This window comes from Dromaius novaehollandiae, chromosome 9, assembly GCF_036370855.1.
Source record: "Dromaius novaehollandiae isolate bDroNov1 chromosome 9, bDroNov1.hap1, whole genome shotgun sequence".
NCBI classification, from domain to species: domain Eukaryota; kingdom Metazoa; phylum Chordata; class Aves; order Casuariiformes; family Dromaiidae; genus Dromaius; species Dromaius novaehollandiae.
Window position 1 is genome coordinate 25,571,284 of NC_088106.1, and position 22,332 is coordinate 25,593,615.

General features: G+C 46.2%; 1 protein-coding gene across 7 annotated transcripts in view; it reads right to left on the reverse strand.

Annotated features, from left to right (window-relative positions):
• Nucleotides 1-12,995: 12,995 nt before the first annotated feature.
• Nucleotides 12,996-22,332, reverse strand: part of ST6GAL1 (ST6 beta-galactoside alpha-2,6-sialyltransferase 1) — an 85,743-nt gene continuing 76,406 nt past the window's right edge. For 6 of the 7 annotated variants that reach the window (XM_026109685.2, XM_026109688.2, XM_026109689.2 and 3 more), the window contains 3 exons: nt 19,487-19,588; nt 17,653-17,827; nt 12,996-15,702 (listed from right to left, as the gene is read on the reverse strand). In XM_026109685.2, coding sequence (XP_025965470.2) covers nt 15,461-15,702; nt 17,653-17,827; nt 19,487-19,588 — 519 coding nt within the window. In that variant the 3' untranslated portion in view covers nt 12,996-15,460. The remainder of the gene's footprint in view (nt 15,703-17,652; nt 17,828-19,486; nt 19,589-22,332) is intronic. The other variant, XM_064516959.1, reaches the window with a different exon arrangement.

The following is a 22,332-nucleotide window of genomic DNA, read 5'->3' on the forward strand; positions in this document are numbered from 1 at the left end:
GAAAGACCTATAATAACCTCCCAAGAGCCACGCTGGACAGAGCACTTCCACGAGTGGAGGATCTCCGCTCCTGGCCCTGCGCTGCCATAACACAGAGCATAAAGGCACTGTGTTTGGGCTAAAACAAGATGTCCAGCTCAGCCGCAGAAAAAAAATGTGTCGAGATCCCAACGACCCTTTCGAGGCGATAATGAATATTTCCTGGTTAGATCAGAGTCTTTTATTGAAAAAAATAATAATCCAGTAGCCATTTCAAGATAAAAACTACCATCTTAAAACTGAAATACAAATGAGGTGGAAGAAAAAAAAAAAGCAACAAAAAGCTGCTAGCAAAACTAGCAGCAAAAGCACTGGAAACCATAGCGCCTGACACTTAAATTTTGTCAGTGCTTACTTGGAGCTCAGGGACAGTACAGTGATGTCTGCTGAAGGTCTCTGTCATTTTACCTTTGATGACAGTCTCAGGGCTTATTACAAGTGCTCTGCTGCTACTAGTAAAGTTCCCTGGACTTTAACAAGCATGAAAAAAGGGAGGGGGGGGCAAAAATGCCTACCTAAGCCTCCTCATCACCTAGGATAGCTAGATCTGTACAAATGCAGTAAAACCACTTAGATCTTTTACTCTTAGCTGACTACTCTGTTGACTGTATGTAAGATATATCTTGAAAGAACATCATAAGATAAATGTGCTCTGGGGAAAACATAAGACCATTTGAGACCATTCAATTAGGAGAAAAATACTTCTTTGCTATCAAAGAAACCTCTTTGATAATTTGAAACTAGTTAGTTATCAAAATTACCCAAATAAGCATAACGCTCTATTTCATCATCATCCTTTTTTTGCCAAGTTAAATTATTTTATGATGAAAATATATTTATGGAACAAAGGAAGATTAATCAAAGCAGTAATAATAATGCTTCATTCAATCTTTTGTCTACATATTGGGGTTTCAATATCATTTTCCTAAAAAGATGAGCCTTTTAAAAAAAAATAGTAAATCAATATGATAAGACAGACTTTTCAGTGCCAAAATATCTGTATCTGAATCTGTAATTGCCAACAAAATAATGAACTACACTGAATGCAATATGCTGAATTTTAATAGAGTTGGCTCCTGGTTTGGTGTCATGAACCAGCTCAGCAACGCCAACATCTCACTGTTCCCAGGCAGAGGAGCCTTGTCCTGCCCTGTCCTCCGTGGAGACCGCACATCACCGTACCGAGCTGCGCACATCTGCCTCGTACAGACGTTGGTACCAAGGCTGTTCACCACTGTACACATTTCTGAGCCTCTCTTGGTGGGAAATGCCTCCATGACTGAACTTTCCCTTCGATACCAAACCAGAGAGGCTTCTGCCCCAGCTGCAGCAGAAAGTTGCTCATTAACCCCGCAGGTCATAGGAGATGATGCCAGGTCTGATAAGGAGATATTTGCCTTTCCAAGAGCAGAGATGGGATGTTTATTTTAGTTGTACTCCTCTGGATTCACTTCCAGATAAGAATTAAGTAAATAAAATATGGGAGGATAGATTAAATCCATCTAGCCCTGCTAGAACATTTATACCTTCTTATAACCACATATAAGCGGTCATAAAAAGCAATACGCTCCACCACAGTGAACTTCTCTTAAATGAGTGCAACCTGACGAAGAGAGCCATAACTCCCAGTTAGGGGGTTAGGTCTGATCCTTCCAGCTTTAAACCAGAACAGACAACACCCATCTGTGGGGGCAGAGGTTTATTTACAGAACACGTGTGAGATCTGAGCAAGCAATGCCAAAACTTCCCCTCAGCTCTCCGTTCACCAGCAGCTCCCTAGGCCGGGCAACCCTTCTGCCTTTGGGCAATGTGGAATCACATTATTCCTTTCCAGGAATAGCAATTTTCCTCAATGCAGCTCAGGTAAATCCAAAGGGATTTTGGCTCATGTCTCTTTACCAATAAACCTGACTGTGTAGTGTGTTCATATGTTGAATCCTTTAGTTACCTACTTACTGACATACTGGCAGCACATGGGATTTCTTTGGATTGACAGATGATCCCAAAGCCAGTATCATTTTTCCATTTTGCAGGCATAGGCTTTTCCGGCACAACCAATCCAGTTGCTAAGACAAGTATTCATGCCAGTAAGCCCAAGGTTTGGACTACAAATCCTGCAGATTTCATCTTGGTGAAAGCAAGACTAAACATTTTAACCTTCATTCTTTTCCACCAATAGCTTCTAAGAACACTTATAACAGCATTTTCTATTTTGAATAATGTAAAGAAAAAATTTTGCATTTTTTTCATAACCAGAGAAGAATAATCTCAAGATATCCAAATAACAAGACACTCCTTCTGCGAGTTCGTGATCATCTCTAACCCAGGACACTGGACACCTCCAGCAACCCACACGTCCCCCTGAATAGGTTAACAAAGTGCCTGCAGAGGGACAGCCAGGACCGCTTCGAAGCGGGGATAGAGAGCGCTGGCGGAAGACGACATGTGCCAGGACATTGCAGGGTTCACCTGAACCCTAGGACTTTGACACAGTTTCAGACTGCAAAGCTACTTTGGATAAACACATCATCCCACCGGCCCGATTGCTTTTCCAAACACCCAGCACTTTCAGTAAACATGCATGGCGAGCTGCTCTGCAACGTTAGTAGTGCCCCAAAGACGCACCACCTGCGCGTTACTTCTTCCCTCCGGCAAGCATCAGTCCGTGTTCAGTGCGTTTCTCGTTACTGCCCACAGCAGCAAAGAGCAATACTGGATGAATTAATCTGTAATTGGAAAGTTGACTCAGAGATGAGCAGAGAAACTGAGTCCTGAGAGAGCAAACATTAATAATTGCTGCTTCCGGGAGGAAGTATGCTGGAAAATTATAATCAAGGAAAAAAAAAGTGTGAGGGGGGAGAGACACATGCACACACTTATATGGCTGAGAATATTAAAATGGTGATATTTTCTCCCAGTTTATTAAAATAAACAGGGACACAAGAGAAAACTACTGACATTAACTTTCTGTAACACTAAGTGAAGGGGGACTGAGCACAGTGACAACGCAGTGCAATGCAGTGACACCCTTCGGCCCATTCCAGATACGTTCGGGTATCTGGGAATGCAACAATTTCATAATCTCAGCTAAAATTCATGAACTGGGTACAGGCAAATTCCTCAAAGTAGTAGGACTAAACTAAATTACTTCAGGGCTGAAAACTATCAAGCTGGATGTTTCTCAAGGCTCCCACACAATTCAAGATTGAGAAGTGACTCTTCATTGTAAATAATCTATTCTTTAGCTTTGTAATGAGAAAGCTACAATGGCATAATTTGTATGATAATACATTCCAGAGGCTGTTGGCAATTTAAAATACTATTTTTCTCTGTGGGAAGTATCTCCTTGTGGAGGGGGGAGGAAAATGCTGTGGTTTCATTTCCCCAAAATATAGGCATTTGAAATATTTATGCATTGTTTTGGGAGGGTTTTTTTCAGCCAGATATCTAGAAGCATCAAATTATCAGTCTAGAGAGAGAAACCGAGGAACAGTTGTAGTAACAGATGTTAGAAAGCTATTTTTAGACTACACTCATGACTTTTGATTGCTTCGACTGTTACACAGATAACCCGGCAGACAGTCTTTGAGGCAATAATAAAAGCATTAATCAACATAAAAGGACCTGAATGGATTGGAGAGAAAAAGAAAGCACCAATCTCAGGAACTCAGTTAAGGAATGCAATTTTTGTTAAATAGTAGCTGAATGAAAGAAAACCATTTTCATTTACACATGCTCTATAGTTTGGGTGTGAATATCCCCACTGTTTATACCTGCTTACATTTTTAACCAGGTGCAAACATTTCCAGGATCCCAGCTCCAATCTGTGCTCCACACTCCAGCAGGACATTGCTGCACTGGCAGAAATACTGAATCTACAGCACAAGTAGGTGAGAAGTATCTGGAGACTTCCATCACACCCCAAAAGGGTGAAAGGGAGGCTACAAGTGGAGCAAACAGGAATCCCTACGCCTTGACAACATACTATAATAAAATAGAGATGCGCAGCCCACGGGGCCCTTCTGGTTTGTGGATCCCAATGTAGCACACAGTCACTTAGCCATTATCAGAAAAGATTAAATGATGTTTCTTAGACTTAAAATTAAAATGCAATTCTACGTCAGACCGAAATACCAGCAGTATAATACGGAGGGCAATTCTGGTCACCACTACGGAGAAACTTGCACAGTGGGGCAGCATCGCCAGCAGCAGAGCGCTTGGGACGCAGCGAGTTATCCCTGGAGCCAGGAGGGCTCCTCGCCACTGCTCTCACCCCAAACACTGCTCCTTCCCTGGGCAGCTTTGTGCTTCTCTCCCTTGTGCAAGTAAATATAACATATATATATATTATATATAACTAGGGCACTCACAACTGCCAGCAGCGACGTGCTGCATCAGGTGCTTGGGCCTTCAGAAATACATGACTGGACAGCTTTCTTTTTTTAAAATAAAGTTTAATAAAGTTTTCCTGGAATGCATTTCACAGCTCTTGTTATTCTCCATGCCATTCCCCAGTTACTTGCTCTGATACCTGTACGTTAGCAAATAAACACAGAACAAGTTTTTAATTGGGAAAGGAAGTTCAGCAAGCCTGCGGGGAGCTCTCGGAGCGCACCTTGCGCAAGCTAACGCTAAATGACTCCTGCGCAGCCTCTTTCGTGCGCTGGGTCACACTGCCATTTCCCTGCCAAGCTGGGCCATGGTATTTAAAAGCCCCTGTAACTATCTGGTAATCATTTAGGGATTTAAGCTCTCCTTAGGAAAAAAAAAAATACAAAATTTCTCGTTTTTGCTGGTCCAGAGAGGAGCTTTGAAATGCAACTTCCACCATAACCAGAAACCTCCAGCAAGATGACACACAGGCATTCCCAAATACTTTTGAATTTAGCGTTAGGCTAATGATGGTTCTGCAGTTGGTGGCTTTCAAAAAGGGAGTGGGGGAATAAACAGCTCTATCCACCTCGGTTTGTCAGGTACAAGAGCTGGAGGCATCTGCCTTTGCACACAGCTCCCCTCTGCTGAAAGGGGTGTCTGCATCTGCTCCCACACAAGTTTGTGCGTACTCCCCATTCCTCTTCCTTAGCAGCTCACAGCCCATCTAAAAAGGCACCCCCCCCCACACACACACACACCTTCTAAAGACCTTCCTGCATTACAACTTCGTGATTCAATGACGCGCGCCAAGCTGAGGCTGACCTCGCACGGCCCCAGGTTTAGACCTTTTCTGTGTATATTCACTATTTTCTCTCTCAGCTGCTCCCTTGGGACCACCCACTCGCAATCATATCGGAGCACATTTGGGGATTAAAGCCCCCTGCTAGCAACTGGGAACGCCAGCAGATGACACTTTGCAAGAGCAGAGCAGGCCTTCAACTGATATTTTCAGCTCAGTTGCTATTAATTGCTGTATGATCTTTTCCAAAAGATGCTTTATGGCTTATTTTGGAAGATTACAGAACAAAGCATTCACATAACGCGCAAGCTGCGGAAATATCAAGCACAGATCTGCAGAAACCATCTGGCTCCTTGGTGGCACGGGCAACCTGGGGATCACTAGAGCCCACGAAGGCAAGCGTGGTCCTGCCTGGCCACAGCCTTTCCCACCCTCATCCCACTGCAGCAAGGCAAGGCTGCTTTGGCGGAGCATCACGCCACGGCTGATTTATCTGCCGCACGGCCTGAAGTACTGTGCACAAGAAGTTAAAAAGTGACTCTATGGCAATGGGAAAGAAAGCAAATCTTCAGCTCACAACGTACATGTTCTCTCTGGGTAAGAGACAGAGGACAAAATGAGGGAGCAGCTCTGCAGGAATGGCTGCAAGACTCCTCTCTAGAGGATACGAAATAAGTACGAGAAAGCTTATTACAGCCCTTCTGCCCCTTTCCTCCCTGTCAGGGACCAAACAAAAGCTGAAATTTTGCCAAGGATTAACAAGGATGGAGGCTGCTTTGGAAACATCTGCAGGAGGCATCACGTGGGAGCCCAGCTGGGCGCAGCGTTCAGCCTCCCTGACGCTCCCCGGCGCTGGCGGCCCGGTGGGGGCCGAGGGACCCTCCTGCTCCCGCCACCCGTTGCAGCGCCATAGCCCCGTCCTGCGTCTGCCCCGGGACCTCAGCAGAAAACTCTTCCCTGAGCTACTGATTCGCTGGTGGCCGCGAGCAGAGGAGGGAAGCGCGTTGCCAGGAGCGCCAGCGGGGTAGAGGGCTTTGCAGCGCCCCGGGGCACCTCAGCAGCCAGTTTGCTCCCTGCTCACTGGTGTGCTCCAGCCTCCCCAGCCAAGGGGCCGGCTGCAGACCCGGCCAGCTGCCCATCCGCTGGAGCACCCGCTTCCCACCGGCTTACCTTACCGAGCAGGGCTGGGGCAGCAGCAGGCAGCGAGGCTTGAATGGGCTAGCAGGGCTCCGATCTCCACCAGCCCTCACAGAGCACTGCACAGGCGCAGCAGCAGCCGGGGAAACGCGAAGAAAAGCTGTCATCTGAACAAGTCCCTTAGCAAGCAAGCCACCCCATCACTGCGACTTGCCCGAGGGGCCTAAACGCACCAAAGTGCAAGTTTCTTAATCCTGTTCACCTGCTGCTTCCCCGCAAGCTCCAAACGTCATCTCAGAGCACGCTGAGCCGTCTGGCTGTACCTGTTCAACAGCACCATGAGCTTGGGATCAGGTCTGGGCCGGCTGGGGCCACCCCGCTGCTCCGGGCAGGCTACACGGGAGCCCATCGCAGGGGAGCAGGGAGACACGAGCTGCGGAGAGCAGCAGGGCACTGCTGCCCGGGGCACTCGTCTCGCTGCTGGCACTCCTTGGAGGAAAAAAAGGGATCTTTCAGTGAAAGATGACCACGACAGAAGACTGGATGGGACTGTACAGCTAACCCCGGCACATACCACATCTACCTACCATACGCCTTTGTGTTCAATGCTGTTTGCACGAGTCTAATAGGGGCAGGGTAGTGCTGTGGCCTTTGCCAAAATGCACATCTAATTCCATGAGCAAACAGCAGACGCTAGGTACGTGAGCTCTTTGCTGTGTAAAGATACAGCACTGTATCTCCAGAGACCTCCTATGACCTTTCCTGAAAGGCTCCCAAGGTCCTTTCCACGTAACTTTAGAAAACAGATAAAAGCACGCACTGTGACAGGCTTCGAGTCCTTACGTCATAAACGACAGCTTTAAAAAGAATAAAATAATCTATCAGCTTTCAATCTCAGCAGACTTTTCTTGTTCTTAACCCAGTCCCAAACTTTCAGGGTTTCAAGACAGTCAGTTAAAAAACAAAACAAAACACACTCATTTGTATTTCCTCTCTTCTGCTAACCACATAGCATAGATGATGTTTCTTTCAACAGCACCAGACTAGTGGCGTTTTTAACTACATAGCTTTAAATGCTGATCAGCTTTGAACATCCAGTTTTTGAACCCCACAGAAAATAGTCCCTCATGAGATAAGGAGGTCAGACTTCACGGCAAGCTGACGTCAGAGCCGTGACACGGGAATTCGGCGGGGCGCTGTAGGACACCGCCTGCCATCAGCTGTGGTTCACATTCGAGCTCTCGGCCCGCTCGTGCTTCTTCCCGTGGCTTACAACGGAGCCGAGCCTCCAGGCCCCCTGAAAAACCACTATTAAAGTCAGGCAAGCGCTGTCCAAACAGGTACAAAACAAACAAAAACACAGATGCATCCTACATGTCGAAAGCTAATTTTTTCTCAGACTCCCAAATCTTGGCCACCACCACAACCGAAGGCCTGATCCAGACCCCATCGAGTCACTGGAAATCTTTCCATCCTTCCGCAGCGCATGCGAAGGTGTCACACGCTTAGCGTGACAACAGTTGGTCAAAACCAAACACGAAGGTGGGGAAACTCACCACAAGCGTGGTTTTGATACTAATAGCTATACAAGAGAACTGAAAATGAATTGAACCTAAAGCCATTTCCTGTATTGTCTCTTTTATAGCAAAAAGGCAATGAAAATAGCTGATTTCCTGGCACACCACTTCCTTGTTCACACACTACGAAGACCACTCATTTGCAGTTTTCTCCCAGTACAGTGTGTGTGTATATATATATATATATATAAAGAAAAAAGTGCATTCTCTACCACATCGGACGCTACTGTGTTACAGCACCATCATTATATCTCATTTTCAAATGGAAGTGTAAAACTAACACAGACACATCAGAGTAAACGAGGATTTCTTCAGGGCTTCAGTTTGGGTGCATAGACTTGGGAGGTGATCAGAAGGCGAGTTGCATGCAGGGCTGGACAATGTTGTGACCGGGACACCGGCGCCCCGGCCAAGGTGCACGGTCCAGCTGCAGGTGGTGTGCCCTACCCCAGGCCCACCCGCACTCGCCCGTTCTGTCCTCGTTTGCTTTGAACGCCTTGAGGATCGCCACCTTGAGAGTGCTCCCGCCTGCCGGCTCGCGGGACACAGCCAGGGAGCACGCTGTCTGGATGATCAGGGACAGAGGAACCGTTTGAGGTTCACGAGAAGGGAAACCCAGAGGTCGGCACCGTTCTCATTTGGGCTGTGCCGAGCCCAGGTGAGCGTCCCACCCAGTGCAACACATATGTGCCAGCACAGCCCGCGTAGGGTCAATGAGAAGTCACTCCAACAGTGAGCACGGAGGCTTGGTTTATGGTTACATATCCATTTTGAGGCTTAGCATCCCTTGCTGCGATAGGTACACTCACATTGCTACATGCCAAGCAGCCATTCCCACTTCATTCCTGCCTGTGAACTGCCACAGTTCAGTTCAAGCCATGCAGAGTTGCCATGGGCTGCCACTGAGGTTTTGCTGTCTGTCCTACAATGGCAGGACACAGTCGGACACGCTCTTCTTCAGAGGATAGGAAAGGAGATTCTGGGCTTTTCCTACAGCTGTGTCATCTCCACTTGGTAAGAGAACCAAAGCCATGTGGATCAAGAGGCCCTATCTCGACCACCTGGGCCACCAGCATAGCACAAATCTGAACACAAGTTGAATACAGCAGCTCAGAGGAGACGGCTGGCCTCCTATGACACAACTCTAAAGCTGCAGCCATGGACAAGTCCTGTACACTGCTGTTGCTGTTCAAAGGCAGTAACACCAGTTCACTAACAGCTAGTGTCTGAGACCTCATTTTGGAAACCAAAAGGACAGGCCTCTCACAAGAAACGGGTATTAAACCAAACCTCATGCCAATACAGCTGAAGAGCTTATGAAGTCCACAGGAACTTACTTCGTCTCAAAAACAGAGAAGATTGTTTCAGTTTCTAAAAAATTCCCTCTGACAGACAAACTGGCACTGAGCAGAAAGCTCTGCTGTCACTGCTGTTCTTCACAGCAGCACACAGATGTTTATATCATCCCCAAGCAAGCGTGCAAGGGGCATGATGAGCAGACAGCCTTACTTATCCCCTCCGTGCAGTCTCAGTGTTTTTATAGTACCGATATGAACTTGTTCTGCACCTTCAAAGCAGGGAAATATTTCTAGTTAACACAACTAACCTCTTCCCCTCACCCCCCCTTCCTTCTTTATTTACTGCCATCTGAATCTTAGTTATAGAGAAAGATTTATGGGTGACTAGTCTTACCTGGAAGCCTCAGCTGAAATCAGGACCCCCATCACAGGACAATGTAGATAATTAAGGGTTAGCATACAAATAAAAGCCCAGGAGAGCTCAAGCTTCAAAGTTTATTGAGGGAGACTACAGAAGTCTTTGAATCAATGGACAGAAAAAGCACTCTGCACGCCTGGCATCGCTGGATCCATCACAGAGCTGGAGACCAGCTGAACACACACATCTCACACGTGCTCTGGGATACAGCTATCCATAGCATTACCACACACCACTCAAGAGCAAGAATGCCAAATCACTATTGCATTGCCCAAGTCACTCATTGAGCTTTCTCGGCAAGCAACGCCTGGGATTTGAAGTGGGAAAAGCACAGATAAGAGACCACTGTACTGTACTTATGTATGCAAGTTACAACTCTTACTCAACTATTAAAAATAAGGAAAAAAAGTTTCTCTAGAATACACATCAAAATTAATCTGGACAGGCTCAATTACTTGCCATGACAGACCTGTTTAACAAGATCAAGTTGTTTCCTGTTCAGACTGCTTTGGATATCTCAGTTCTAAGCAAAGAAGTTCCTATCCGTTTCCCTTAAATTCTCCAGCTAGGAGCTTGAGTCCCAAGTCATGGAACCCATACAAATAGCATCAAACTGGAAGAGGTTTTTCTTGCATCACAAAACTGAGTTTTCAAATATATGTTCCAGTTGATTGCTGGGAGTTTTCCAAAATATCTAGAAAACTCCTTTCCTCTAAGAACAAATTGCTTCACTGTTTGGCCATGGTAACAACATGCACCAGAAAACATTTCTGGAACAGAGTTAGTAAGAAGCTTGGCTCAACATAGTTCAGTCGTGCTGTTATAATGACCACCTTGTCGAGGGTCTTCTGCACAAATACAACGGAATATGTAGAAGGAGTAACATAACTACTGACCATTTTTGAATCCTTCAGGCTGAAGGGGGTAGAAGCTAATTCTGTCCCTCACCCAGATGCCATACTGACCCATGTGAGCCAGAGGTTTTGCAAGCTCCCTGCATATCTGCTGGTCTGCTACAGCAAACTACTTTCCACCCCAGGGTCTTTACAAAGCTAAATGAGGTTTTAGAATTCCTTAAAATTACAAACTACAAATCCACAGACTAAACTGCAATAGTTTCAAACATGAAGAACAGCCAGCAGCATCTGCTGCAAAAGGTTTTGTCACAGGCTTAAAACCAAGCTGGCTCCTGGAAGTGCCTTGCTATTGTCTTTGCAAATGACTCTCGGGCCAAGCAGGAAAAGCGCTGCAAGGTTTTTACATGAATGGAAATAACGACATTTCAAGTTGGTTTTGTTCCCAGAAGGACAGCTTTCAATGTACACTGACCTTCAGAACAGGCGGCACGCTCAGAACTGGCACACAGACAGTGCACCAAGCTCACTGCATTCGGGGAAATACCTGTTCCTCTTTGAACAGCCCCACTATCTGCCAGGAGTTACTTGCATCAAAATAAAACACTTTCAGTCAGCTCCCTCTGCTACTCCCCTCCATTCCTCTTCCCCCATCCATTTTTATAGCATACTGAAAATCATTTTCAGTGTCACTTTAGCAGCACGGTAGGGACTTCCTGTCAATTCCTGGGCTTCTGAACTTAAAAAACAGCTGCTGTAGGTAGACACGCATCTGCTTGTCCCCTTGTGCCAGCTAACATACTAAAGTTTATGCAGAAAATGAATACAGCAGTAGATTAATTTAGCATCACAACCCTTACAGACTGCATCTTCTTTGGCTTTCACAAAACTATTTTGTAACAAATTGCATCAAACATGCATTTTTTCAGGCCATTTCTGAGGTCAGTTTTTCTCTGTTCACTCTTTTGCCTTTGCAAGCACCCATGTATCCCCCTGCTAAAACAGACATTTTTAAACAGCTTTTCTTTTTTCTTCAAATGTGCATTGCTTAGATTTTTTTCTTCCCCTGAATTAGTTGTGTTCATTGCACATTGAACAAAGTTTAATGGTAGAGTGTTAAGTGTAGGAGAGGCTCCAAGACAGACTTGACTATCAAAAGATGCAATTAATATGAAAATCTCCCCTTTTCACACAGGAAGTTACAAGATAAGTGTGGAGAGCAAGAGATCAAATAGGTAGACAGAGCCTCATACAAAACACAGAGACACAACACCCTATTGAGCCACCTCGACCTTCCGCCCATGCAAGCAGTACCACTTGCTCTCCCACTGAAAACACACTGCCCACTGTCCAATAACAAAAAAACACCAAAGAGGGACACTTACCAGTTCTCTTTCATCTGCATTTTAAAAAGAAGCTAAAACAAGCCCATCCTGCTCCCTCCAAGTTCCCTCTTCAAAAAGGAGTGCTGCTCTGCAGATCCTGAGAAACCAGTAGCTCTTTCTCACCTGGAGTGAGGCACGAGGCAGGCTGGGTCACCGCCTTGCTCTCACCAGTTCTCAGTCAGCTCATTAGCACTGGGCAGCCCCATCCTGGCCACAGGCCCTGCAGGCAGCTCCCTCCTCACAGCATTAATTAACATCCCCCCTGCCCCCTTCAAGGCTCTTTCCCACCTTCGTCCCCCATACACACACACACACACACACACACACACACACACACACACACACCCACACACCCCCCAGGGTATTTCCACGTCTATGGCAGACTGCTCCTGCAGCGTCAGCCAGGATGCAAGATACGTACGTCCTCCTTGCACACATGCTATTTCAAAGTGAAGCTTGATTCTCCTGTGCTCTGCCTTGTCTCTTGAAGCACGTAAACACGTGCTAGCAAAATTTACAAGGGAAAACAAACACCCAAAGTGCAGGGCAACGGAGCTGGACCATGAGGTATGCAACAGAGAAGCCACCACCTCTTGCGCATACCTGCATCTTTGTCAGGGTGCACGTAGCAAACAACGGGGACATTCTGCCAAGGTGGCGTGGGTTTCTCACGCGAGTGCCAGCATGTGTTGCTTTAAACAGTCACTGTTGATAAGTCAGAGTCTTGTCAGGTCTAGTTCCCACTCTGCCACTATATTCTTCTTGGGGAGATGAGGAAGGCTGTGTTGACTCAGGCGTATACAGTTTAAATATCTGTTTTGATTCTTTTTTCTTTTGTAAAAGCAAAACAAAAAATGCACAATTTTGCCAGACCTGACAATGAAAGCTCTCCTTCAAAGAAAATGAAGCCCAGTATTACTCTACCAGTAACATACTACCATTACTTTTTTGCATTGCCTAAGTATTTTCTGGAGCAATCACAAGCCCTCCAACAGCTGCACTCACCTTATCTCCTTTAGATTTGACTGTTAAAAGATAAATGCTTGGCACCCGTGGTCATGATTTGCTAATATACCTAAAAGTAAAGAGGAAGAAATGGCTTCTGGGTGGAGTGTTAGATCCAGAATAATCACTGCTCTTTATTGCATGTTAGTACATTGAAGACTACAGTCTTTTTGTAAGATGGGTATATTTATTAAGAGGGAAAAATCCTTTCAACTTCTAACATCTTAACATCACAATACAGTTTCTACTGACTTGTCTTAAGAAACCCCCCACCATTTAATTATTAAAAGCCTCAAAGGTTGAGATTTTATCCAGAAATCATGTCTATTTTTAGAATTTTAGATCTTTCAAACTATCTTTTAAAATCTGCATCTGCGAGGTTTTCAGAAGTGCAAGCAAGGACAGCTATGGGTTCCCAAGAGTCCACACTTGGAGAGGAGATGTCTTGACAATGTTTCCCCACTGACCTGTCTTACTGAAATATACTTTCTGTGGATTAGTAAGCAGAGCTGTGGAAATACGTAGACTACTGGATAATGTCAAGTTTAAAACTGAAGTCAGGACAATTCAGCGGTGATGTTGCAGTGTCCCAGTTCCTATCCCCTTTCAGTTTTTCCCTTTCATTCCCTTTCCTCTCCCCTTCCCTCTCAGTACTTTGCAGACCATAGCTTCTGCTAGTGCTACAGACTCCACTTGTCCTCAGGGAGAAGGAAAACAAATGAAGTCATGGCTATGGAGGAGTATTTCTGCAGAATATTTCTGCGAAACGCTCAGGAGCAGAACAACAACCATCAACAGGCTTTAATAATCTTTAATGGGCTTCCACTACCTCAAGAAATGACACCATCCCCTCACTCCCCACGTCTCCAGCCCTGCCAGCCTTTCCCCACATCCTCCCCACAACATTGTGAAACATCTTTTCAAGGACTTGGCACTTCAGATGCTACCTGGGAATCGCAGCGTTATACATGGAGAGAAAGCTGCTCGCGTCCTGGAGCCATTTCAGGAGATGCTTCAGGAGGCACAAGGCTTTCGTTACAGCCTGTTATTGCCCACTAACTTAAACTTGGCTCTTCTAAATACCACACTTGTCTCCACTTGCAGTTTATACTAGATCTGTATCTATGCAGCCAGCAAACAAAATAAAGAAGGGCTAACACTGGTCTATTTTAAGCTCTGTCATACTTCCTGTAAAAAAACCCTCTAAAAAGAGTACAAATGGATCACCTACTGGATCCAGCCAGGACTCCTAGCCTCCCGTTGGACAGGTCGTGCTCGCCGCAGCACTACCCCACCACGTAGCTGAGATGCGAGCGTGCGCAAAGCCAGCCTTACAGCTTGCTCTGTTTGAAATGTGGTTGCTGCCCGCCAGGGGAAACAAGCAGGAGAGCTGCACTCCCACCATGAAGGGGGCAAAGAGCTGCTGCCTCTTACAGAAACGGGCACGTAAGCAGCCCCAACTCTGCCTGCTCAGGCATGAGCCTGCTGTGCACCTCCCAGGTCCAAGCAGTAGCTATAATACACCAGTTTCAGCAAGGCAAGATTGGGCCAGTGACTTCACAGGATTTATTCAAAACAGAAGAAAGAGCTTTTTACAGGCATCACGAAATGCAGCAGTACGGAGCAGGACAGGTGAGGATGCGTGTGCTCCTCACACATGCACAGAGCCCATGGAGGGGCTGCTTCCACCATGGTGTCATGGGAGAGGCCATGTACAACTGCAGTGAGGTACCAATGTGCTTTAGGCTCCCATTTGTGCCTTTTGGGCACAAAACAGATGTTCCCATTTGGGGAACATCTTCCCCAAAAGTATTTCAGAAATAAGCCTTCTTCTGCACCAAGCAGAACACTGTACTGGAGAAGTGAATGTTTGCATAAATTTATTTCAAATGGTTTTTAAAAAAAAGTAAAAAGTTTAAAAATATCTTGCATGAATCACTGAATTGCCTTCCCCTTCATTTACTAAAGCTACCGGCATGATTTTGGAATTTCTTAAAATCTGAAAGGAAGTTGCCACAGTTGCTCTAACTGTTTATAAAATCAAGTATTTTAGACTAAGAGTTTAGCTTATCAGTACCCAGCCTAGACAGTGTTTCCATAAGTTGCCCCTGCTCCAAAGAGCTCCAGGGCTAGAGGATCAAGTTTTTAAACTTCTTGTCCTTAAATGGACCAGGTTGTCAGCTGTCACAATCCCTTTGAATCAGCCTGACTTGTATCAGCATTTGATCCAGACTTGGGCGACCTCTGCTTAGAAAGCATCTCTTGTGTTTCCTGCTCACCCTCATCAGTTGAGATGGTGACACCCATCTGCAGCGTGAGCCTGGCTCCACGAGGAGTGAGCCTATTGCGGTGGCTCACACACATACCAAATGGACGTACCGCAACGCGTTACAGGGCCTTAAAGTTCAAAGACGGTATGCAACAGAAGTCCTAAGAGCAGGTGTTGCAATACAGAAGAGCTGTCAAAACACCCCAGTGTTTAGACCTAACAAATTTGACAACCCTGATTTAAAAAGTGCTTCGACAGTCAAGAAAAGTCAAGGAAAATGGCTAAACACAACACAGACTGATCTGCTAACAATGTACATTTCGGAAGCCGGGCAAAGTTACTTTCCCACGAATATAGATGTCCTCGTCAGTCCCCTGGTTTATATGCTTCACCAAGTTTTTCTCGAACAACAGGGGGTGGTAAGCCCCCATGGTGCAGGCACGGTCGTGGAACTTCTGGTAGTAGTGGCAAACGTCCGTCTGCCGCTTGGAGGGGAGAAATTCATACACGTGCACTTCGTCACAGAGAGTCATCATGATCACAATGCCTACGGAGGGAAGGAAAATAGACATGCCCAGTTAAAACCACAGAAGTAGTGAAACACCTAGGAGAGACAAGACAGTCGAGCAAGAAGTGTCCGAGTCCAACGGGAAGGGTTTCCTTTCTGAAAGCTCAGACCAGAGAGGAAGAAAATAAGTCCGATGGGGCTATTTTCTGAACTCCCTCTTGTAAAGCATATGATCAATCTGACTAAAGCAGGTATTTTACAGTGACGGCCACACCTAAAGGCCAACATTTAAGACTGCTGCCATTCTCTAGGACCTTCACGGAGACTTGAGCATCTGCCAACTGTGCACTACATTAGCTGATGCAAATTGCCCAGCTCAAACCTGCTTGGAAAAGCAGAGATGAGGCCTTCACCATTCCCATTTGCCTCCAGTTAATGCAGAAGATATAAAAGTGATGATGCTTGGAGATGGCTCTTGGTGTGAACGCACACAGGCATTGAACAAAAAGCTGCTCCTCAAGCTCAAGCAGCTTCCCCGAGACAGAGCAGTGCTGCCCTCCTGTGTCTTCTGAGAGGCACACTAACAGCTCTGGAGCCCAAAAGCCAGAATCACACACAGCTGTGGCTGGAAAATTGACAGAAATAAGCCATATTTATTGCCTACTTAGCCAAAGAAGTTCAAGAAATAGCAAGAACGTACTAGGGAAATAGAACCAAAGTATAACATCCCATAAGATTCATGCACTATCTCAGAGACTTCAGGAACCATGGTCAGGAGAACGCTGAATTCACACGACATGAGAGGAACCCATTTGTGAAGCCACTTGTTAAACTAAGGTGCATTTTAAAAACATTTTCATCCACCTTTTCAAATGACAATTTTCCTTCCCACTGAGCCTTCCAAGAAACCCAGAGTTGCAAACCGGAACTCATTTTTGCTCCCTTTTGTCCATCGAGGTCACTTGTTTCAACGAGGGCATAACCTGGCCCAAAGCTGGGCCACAAAGGAATTCGTTGCCAGACCTGGGCCAGAGCCCTGCCTCTGAGCCCCTGCTTCAGTTCACAGTGATTCTGCTCCTGAAGCCAGTGACTGTACTGTTATGCTCTTGTCTTGCACGCATCCAAATAATGATGTAATAGGTGGTACGTAAAAGCAAAGAAGAAAACTAGAAATTTGGTTGGCAGAAATAAGAAGTTTCTCTGTTTAAACACACGTCCACATGTGCCTCTGCTCCTCTGGCAGGCACCTCAAGACAGGAGTAGAGCAATGGCTGAAGTACAGCACTTCGATAGCCCCATAGCAAACAAGACCATACTTCTATGCTCTCACTTCAGATACACGTTGGTCCCGAGAAGTTCACCCCTCTTCATTTAGCTGATGATGAGATTTGCCTTCCAATAGGAAGGAAAAGCTTTGCAACAGCAGAATGTAAAATAAGCTTCTTCTCAGAGGCGCTGAATTTAGCACGCTGACAAACAAGATTAACATGCTGAGTAACGGGGAATATCACTGACCTTTCCAGGGTGATTTTTCAATCTTATCACCACCAACCCTCCATTAAGTCTTTAACTACAAACAGAGCAGGTAAACACTTAGATCTCATCTGCAGTAGACAGGTTTATTCGCCTGACAAGACCTGAGCCCACAAGAGCCACATCCTTCATCTCAGCACCCCATGCGAACTGCTCTGGCTCTAGAAGCAAAACACACTAGAAAACATCTTCAGGTTGCAATCTGTTCTCCTGCTTCCCCATGGAACCAGGCCATGTTTGTAACTGCTGTTTCAGAGGGGTGCTGCAAACTGCTTATTTTAACACAACTGAGCTGCTACTTCTAAGACAGGAAGCTTAATTTCTGGCATAAGACAAACACTGTAGAAGCAACTCTGATAAGCTCTTTGGCACTGAGCAACATAAACACATAGCTGTCTTTAAAACAGGCATACTGTTCCTGCGAATTGAACAAGAAGTTGAGGGTCATTGTCTTACCAAGCATTCCCGAAGAAGGTGGATTAGGCTGAATATGCTCCAGCGAATTCTCCTGCAGAATGTCCCAGAGTTGCCACTGCATTTTTGGATTCAGGATGTAAAAGGGCTGCTCTGGATGTTTACTCCGATACAGCTTGTAGTTTTCAAAGAATTTGTAGTCTGGTTTTCTGTACCACTGGAAAACGGAGAGAAAGTCAGAGCCTTTTATTTCCAGCACACTCTTTCCTATAATCAATGTTAAATAAGAGTACTTAAGATGACTTAAGCTGCTGCTGTTGCCAAGGGAAAAAGGTCCGGCTATGTGTATACACACACACACTCATGCTCCCCCCCCCCATATCTGCTCTTCAGATAGCAAGGTGACTCGCCTCAGCAAAGAGAGCAAGAGGAGCCAAAACTCCTCTCTTTAGCAATGAAGGACCGTTAAATGAGATTAGCCTCATATATAACTTCATCCTACAGCCCTAGTCTTTTTGTTAGAAATATCAGCCACATTTCTGCATTCCCCCGTGCAACACACACCATGTCCTGCAGCTGGTTCCTCTCTAGCTGAAGCCCACAGCTGCATCAACACAATTGTTTGCGACTGTGCTATGAACCACATCAAGCAATGGACCAGTCTCAAAAACAAAAGAAATATGGAAATAAAGTCTGAGCCAGATCAGTTCCCTGATCAGGTTGACCACACAGCCACTGCAACCACAGAGAGGGTAGCAAACCGCAGCAAGATGCTGGGACGAGCAGCAGGTGTACACACAAAAGACTTGAAAACATACCGCCACCAAAAAACAAACAAAAAACCCCACCCACCCCCACACATGCCCACTACAGACTAGGAGATGATGTTGAGCAGTGCGCTTACATGGTATCACACCCCTTCCCCCAGCACTCTCGCAGTAACAAGCATCCTATTCGGACACAAGCGTCTTCAGCACAGCCTTATAAAACAGGCTGAGCTGATTTGCATCTCAACACTTCCACTTTCAGTAAAAATATTGAGGAAGGGTTTATGTTTTCTTGAAGTCCTCTAGAGATTTTTCCCTATGCTAAAAATAACCCATCCTAATTTAACTCGCTCTTGAACACACTGTACAAACACCTTGTGTGTCCTGGAGATGTGGAACTAGACACAAGGATAAACGCTGGTGAGAAAAGCAGAAATGGCTGTCCAGGGAAAGGAACGGCAAAGACCTCTGAGGCACAGAAAGAGCCAAAAATAAAAGCAGGGATGGGCCTATTCACTCCTAGCTGCGTGCACCCCAGATTAGCCTTGGCAGTGTATCACTTCTCAAATAACAGCCTTTTGTACTCAAAAAGCAAAGGCAATTCTAGAGGGATTACGACACCCACAAGTGAAAATCTAGCTGACACAAAGAGGAGACACAGTCACTAAGATCTCAAGAGGGCTTCCTAATCCTTTCACAATGCATCAAGTATCTCTTATGTCTAACCGGTGCTTTTAACTATCCAAGCATCTACTGACAACAAATCTTAGAGCGACAGGCAGAGAAAGAAGCTCAGTCCTCCACGGTGACTTTGCAACGGCTGCAGCCAGCAGTGATCCCCTTTCTGTGGTGTCAGCCCTGGGAAAGTCACGGTGGTGACCCACCGTATGTGGCCCCAGGGCCTTGGCAGTGATCTGGAGAGGGTGTTTCCAGTAGGCACACTCAGGCGGGGCACATTTGCAGAAGCACATATGGGTATAGCCACGGCAGCGAGGAAGGAAACAAGAACGGTTTTAACACGAGTGCCTGCACATGTCTGAAGGGCATCTGTTAACTCACTTCCTCCTAAGCATGTGAATCTAACTTTATTAGAGCGAACGCAGCCTTACCTCATGAATAGCTGCGTGATACGGTGCCGGATCCCAGACAATTAAGATTCCAGTGTTATATAGCTCGTCTGTCAGGAACTGCTGCTCCTCCACTGTTACCAGCTTGAACAACAACAACAAATACAATACATACATATTCGGTCTGCTGTCGAATAAGCATGCGGTCAAGCAGTAAAACATCCATGAATACTGCTGCAGCCCCCCCACCGCTGGTAACTGAGCTACTCGCGCAAGGACACAACTCCCGGTCACGTCATTCCAGTGCTTACGCCAGTCCTATCGAGGAACAAAAGATTTAGCAGAGTCGTGTGAAAAATTCTCATCACGCTTTACAAAAAGGTTGTCTCTGTGTGTTTTTAATAAAAAGCAAGGACAGGACCCACACAGTGGCTCAGCTCGTACCATGAATTCAATTGCTAGAATTACCAAAAGCAAGTGAGAATATAATTGCTGCCAACCAGGCATCAAGATAGTCCAGTACCAGCCTAATGCGAACACACTGACTTCAATGGGAACCTTGGTTACGTGGCACCGCTGGCTGCTTACGGGGTGATGCTATCACCCCGCAGTGCGTGGGCGCTGCAGGAAAGAAGACCGAGCATGAATATCTAGATTTAATTAAGAAAAAAAACATCATAGGAGACATTTAAACTTTGCCAGCTCCAGAGTCACGCTCAACTGAACCTCAAGTGTACGTGGCGCTTGTTCCAAAAAGCTTTGCCCATGGCTAACGTCTCTCCCTGCGCAGTCCTGCAAGACCGCCAGTGTGGGAGAGGGGACACCACAGCCCGCACCACGCACGTTGGTGTACGCTGAACCGCCCCAGAGCTCCCCAAAGCTGCGTGACACCAGCCAGGCAAGGGGCACTTGAACCCCGCGAGCGCAGCGGCGAGGAGGCAGGCACCAGAACAGCAAAGCACCCTGCCTAGCGAAAGCAGCAGCAGATAGAAACTGCTCCACCAGGCCCGGAGCACAATAAGCTTTCCCAGATAAACAAAATGAGATAGTTCCAGGAGCAAAAGATAAAAAAATAAAAAATAAAAGAACCACCCTCCCTGTATGCTTTAGATACCCCCTGCACACAACTGGCACAGCTCTTTACACCCCTGGCTAATTCAGGTTTGCAGCAAAAAGTAAACAGTCAGAATCAAGAGAGACAGGGACTGCTGCTCTGCCATCCCTTCCCATAAGCACACTCCATACAGACGCAGCTTGTAAACATCCGCTTCAGAGCAGCGCTGTCATAAAAATCAACTCCCACTTGTCCTGGTTTTCTCCTAGGATCCAATTAAGAGCCGGGCAATCTATCCCTAAGTACCCAGGGTGCCTCTAGCAGCCAACTGCTCTTCTGCTTGTCCCCGTGACCCACGGCGCAAGGGCAGTCCGGCCAGCCCAGATGTGCGCTACGCCACAGCGCAAAGGGCTTCCTTGCATCTGCTCTTAATTCCAAAGGATTAGCCTTGACCGTGGGTACCGCATGGCTTCATTTCCTTCTAGCAGTTAAAATATCTAGGTCACTGGTTAAAAGCATGCCTCCAAGCTGGAGTTTGCAGGTGTGAATCACGCAGCGTGAATTTTTAATTCAGTTCTGCCAATGCCGGAAACGCAGGCTTGCGACAGAGAGGCGGCCAGCTGGCTAGCCCCTCGCCAGGGAAGAGGGGGACGAAGCACCACGCCAGGACTGAAACCAGGCAAGCATCATCAGTGTTTTATTTTCATTCCCTTCTTTCTATTTAAAGGCTAGAAATCTTTCAGGAACTTTTCCTGGAAAAAAGATGACTGATGGGAAAGGAGCATTCAAGAGAGATGGAGCATCAGCACTCAAAGAAGGGAAAGTTTATTTGGAAAGGAAAGGTGGAGTAAGTTCTAGCACGCGAGGTAGCAGAGGTACCCCCACCTCCGAGGAGCTGCCCACTTGCACCACAGCAGAGGAGAAAGAAATTGGGTGGGGGCACCTCCACAGCTGTAAGGCCACTGCCATTGCCTTCCCTATGCCAAAGCATCGTTCTTTGTAGCATCAGTTTAGTCACCTATCAGTGACTTAACCAATTTACTCCAGGAATCTGGCTCACTAGATAGCTTTAGTGCCCATTTGTTCTGCTTAATAGAGTGATTGCATCTTGCCAAGTAGTTAAATGTCATTTAAATTGCTACCACATTTGTTTGTCTCTCCCAGCTGTTCCAATCCTAATTAGTTAACTAATTCAGTGATTTTCTGGTTAGATCTGTTATTTAGACAATTCACTGTTTAGCAAATATCTTGCTAATACAGCACCTGCCTTCCCACTATGTTTACCGCCCATATCAAAACACGTTCCTTCGCTCCGGTCCCACAATCACAGGCCTGTAATCCAAACACAGGTCCCCTTTCCCACCACTGTCTCGCTATCTCCTTTCTCTTCCTCCCTACAGACGCATTAGTGCCAGTAACAGCAAATGCAGCCAAAGCCGAGCGCGTGCCCCATCGCAGCGCGGAGTCAGCCACGGAGGACTGCCAAGAGGGGCTGGAGGAACAAGGTACCGCCCTCCTTCGCCAGCTCTGCAGAAAAGATCCGAGTGCTACATAATGGTGCTTCCCAGCCGCCCCTGAAGTCTTCAGCCTTATTTCTCTAAGATGCAAATGCTGTCTCAGACCAAATCTGTCTTGCATTAGACTGCAAGAAAAAATGCCATTAAAGCAGGCAGTACAGATGTAACAGGGAAGGTCTAAGAAAATAAGCAGGACAATATTAAAGAACTTCTTTATTTAGACAAACTACCAAGCTTAAACTAACTACCAAGATTCTCCTCAAATCAGAGAATCCCAAATTTCTTCTCCCAGTACCAGTCTATTCATATTTCCTTTT